This window comes from Oryx dammah, unplaced genomic scaffold, assembly GCF_014754425.2.
Source record: "Oryx dammah isolate SB20612 unplaced genomic scaffold, SCBI_Odam_1.1 HiC_scaffold_11232, whole genome shotgun sequence".
Taxonomy (NCBI): domain Eukaryota; kingdom Metazoa; phylum Chordata; class Mammalia; order Artiodactyla; family Bovidae; genus Oryx; species Oryx dammah.
The window spans coordinates 563175-566610 of NW_024080625.1; the positions used below are offsets into that span (position 1 = coordinate 563175).

Consider the following 3436-nt stretch of genomic DNA (forward strand, 5'->3'; position numbering starts at 1 on the left):
GCAGGGTGCGCGCGCAGCGCCTCACAGGCACTCGTGCAGGGTGCGCGTGTGCGTGCAGTTGCGGCAGCTGACGTGGCAGCACCAGTGGAAGGTGCAGTTGCAGCGCTCGGTGACGCGCTGCGTGCGCGTGCGGTGGCCCCGGCCACAGCAGAGCAGCTCGCAGCCATCCAGCGCGGGCGACGAGCTATTGCAGGCGCGCCCCGCCGTGCCCGCGGTACCCAGGCGTCCGCTGTACGTGCAGAAGTTGGGCGATTTCTCGAAGTAGACGAGGTCGTGGGGCGAGGGAGGCTTGTGGGCCGGGTCCTCCGGCTCCAGGCGCAGCAGTTCAGCCCGCGATGCACGGTTGTTGCCGCGGTTGCCGTAGAGCACGCGCGAGGCACCGTCGAAGCGGTCCCGCAGCACGTCGCCCACTGCGCGCAGCGTGGGCAGCCGCATCCAGCACGTGCGCACCGTGCAGGAGCCCGACATCCCGTGGCACTTGCACTCCTGGCGCATCTCGGAGAACACGGTCTGGGGAGGCGGGAGGGGGGCGGGGAGGAGAAGAAAGGACGGCCCGAGACGCCGTCAGAGCCAGAGCCACCTTTCCGGATACCGCCCCCTCCTGGTCGTCGCCGGGATCTCAGCAAAGGCCCAGGCCTAGCCGAGCCCAAAGGAAGGGAGCCACGAAATGTCCCGCAGAGATTTGGACGCCAAACCCAACTCTGCTCCACCCAGAGAATCTGTCTTTGCCTCTCAGCCTTATTTTTTGAACCTGAACAGTGGCGGGCGTAGGCAACACAGTCCATGGGTTACATGACTTCTAACCTCTCCGTTGTCAGGCTATCCCTTCCATTCTGTGAATCCCTCCAAACCCCCGCGCCCTCCGGACGCCCTCGCCTGGTTCCTTACCCTAACCTCTGGCCTTAACACCGACCGTTACTTCCCAAGTTCGAGCTTAGCCTAAGGCAGGGACTCCCAGATCCCTGCCATTCCGTTTCGGGTACGGACACCCTCAAGCAGGCTCACCGTGCGCCCCGCCTCATTGTTGTGAAGGTTCATGAGGAAGCGAAGGTCCCGCCCCTTCTCTCCGGAGTCCACAAACTCCCGGCCGAAGAGGCGGCCGAAGTCGATGTTGTCGCTGCAGCCCCCCCAGTGCCAATCGGGGCCCCCAGGACCGCGTCGCCGATAGTCGCACGTGCAGGATTCGATGGAGCCCTCTGAGCAGGAGCGCGCTACCGAGTGGGTGACCCCGGCCGAGGTGATGGCGAAGATAAATGCTGTTTCCCGACAGCCTATCGGGGATGGGAGAGGGGATCAGCGAGGGGGCACGCGGGGTGCAGCCTGCACCTTCAGGGGAGGCCTTGGGATCTTTGAGTCCCACGCCCTTAGGGTCCTGGAAGCCTGGCAACCGGCTGTGTTGGGAAGTTGGTCTCCCCGCGAAAGCACGTGTGTGGGCACGCTACCTCCTCCATACTTGTAATCACGCTTTACTGAGACTCCGGGCTCATTTTGACTTCTCGGTGCAAGTAGGGCAGCCCCGGAGGGAAAAGAGAATAGAGGGGAGCGGAAGAATTCTGCACCGCCGAGAACTCTCCAGCTCACATCAGCGATGCAAGCCTTGCTGGGCTGGAGGCAAGAGAGCAGCCTCCCAGGCTTCTTTGAGAGGGACTGCGGGAAAGTGGTGGCCAGCGAGCGTCCACCACTCAGCACTCCCTTTCTCTGGAGCAGTGGCTCAGAAAAGCTAAGCTTCCTGCCCGAGGCGCACGGGTTGAAACCTCCTGGTGGAAGGAGTCTGGCCCAGAGCTAGTGCTGGCATGAAGCTCTTGGCAGGCTGATTCTGTGACCCTGCAGATGCCCCGGACATCTTCTCTGCACTTGCCCGCCCGTGCCCTGAGGTGACCCCGCGCTCCCCTGGTCCCCGGAAGCGTCACCTTCCGGGGTACCCACCTCGGTTGACGATCTTGCCGAAGAGGTGGGGCCCCGAAGCCGTGGGACAGTTCCAGCGGCGGTTCCGGAACTGCCACTTGCACTCTCGCACAGCGCTCTGCAGCCCCCCGCTCACACTGTGCAGTATCCCCGGGTTCTGGCGGATCAGCCGCCGCTGTTTGCGGCTCAGCAGCTGCAGACTGGGCTCGAGTACCAGCTGCAGACTCTTGGAGTCGGTCAGCAGGTTCGTAGAGGAGGCTACGTTCACGATGCCCCTGGTGAGATGCATGAGAGGAGTTCAAGCTCTGGAAGGGGACCTGCACCCTAACCCTAACCAGAAAGGTCTTGCTCGCCCTGTCCTCTTCCTGGAGCTATTTGCCCACAAGAGCGGGGAGAGATCAATAATAAGGTAACGATTCCGCGCTTAGGCACTCACTAGTTTGAAAGGACTTGGCTTTCAGACTTTTGTGTTCCCAGGAATCTTAGGGCTGCCTGCGCCCGGAGCTGGACAGCGGAGGCATGGAGAGCCTAGGGACTAGATATTCACCTTGGCTCTCAGAGCCTGTTTCCGGACAGTCTGGCTCGCAAATCCTGGCCTGCCGTCCATGCCCACCCAAGGCGTGAAATGCTTGGGAGTTCCACCCGCTTATGGGCTTCTTTCGGAGTGCACGCCTGCCCTTTCTCTCCAGAGGCTGGGAAGCCCCGTAGTGTGACTACCACCGTGAAGCTCGTTTGGGGGTTCTTGGAAGAAGGGCAGTGCTAGATGGGAGAGGGCTCCCCTCCTGGAGTATCGTGGGCCACCGGGCGGACCATTCACCCCACTTCACCAGAGCTGGAATTTCTGGACCAGCTCCGCTCCAGAGCGCCCCTCGGTGTCTCAAAGGGAAGTCAGAGCGCTGGAGGAAGTCTGTCTGCGGACGGATCCCAGAGCGTGGGAGCTGGATGGGGCTGGCCCCTGGCTCTGTGCCCCGAGACAAGTGGCGACCCCGCACCAGCTCACTTACCACCATCGGCCACTGCTGTTGGCGGCCAGGGCTGCAGGCAGAGCGGCCAGCGCCAGCAACAACGCAGCAGAAACCCAGCAAGGCAGCAGCGCCCAGTGCCCCATGGCCTGCCCGGCCTTGCCCGCTCTATGCTGCAGTTGGGGCGGCTTTGGCTGCTGCCCGCGGCGGTGGGACGGGACGCGGCGGTGGCGGCAAGTGGCGAGAGTTCGCAGTCTGGCTCTAACAGCCCTGGGGGCGGGCGACGGGCTGCATGGCTCGCGGTCCCAGCTGGTGGGCTGAGGCAGCCACGGCGGGCGGCACCGCCTCTTATAGTTGCGGCGCTGGCTGAAGTGACGATAGGAGGCTGCCCCGCCGGGCCGCACTGTGGCACCAGGGCGCACCGGTCAGGGGCGCAGACAATGGGCAGCGAGCGGGGCCGTGGCTCCCGCCCGTCTGAGGCGAGAGCTGACGGGCTGGCCGTCGGGGCTCACCCCCGCCCCCTGCCCGGTGGCTCCCGCCTCCGGACCTGCACTGGCCGCCGACCCCTC

The 3436-nt window shown here is 64.3% G+C and overlaps 1 protein-coding gene across 1 annotated transcript; it reads right to left on the reverse strand.

Moving 5' to 3' along the window:
* Window positions 1-21: 21 nt before the first annotated feature.
* On the reverse strand, window positions 22-3013 carry LOC120861282 (proto-oncogene Wnt-1). Its single transcript, XM_040236911.1, has 4 exons — window positions 2910-3013; window positions 1927-2180; window positions 1006-1271; window positions 22-510 (listed from the first exon to the last, which is right to left on the reverse strand). The coding sequence occupies exons 1-4, from the start codon at window positions 3011-3013 to the stop codon at window positions 22-24; spliced, it is 1113 nt and encodes a 370-aa protein (XP_040092845.1).
* Between the last annotated feature and the right edge of the window lie 423 nt (window positions 3014-3436).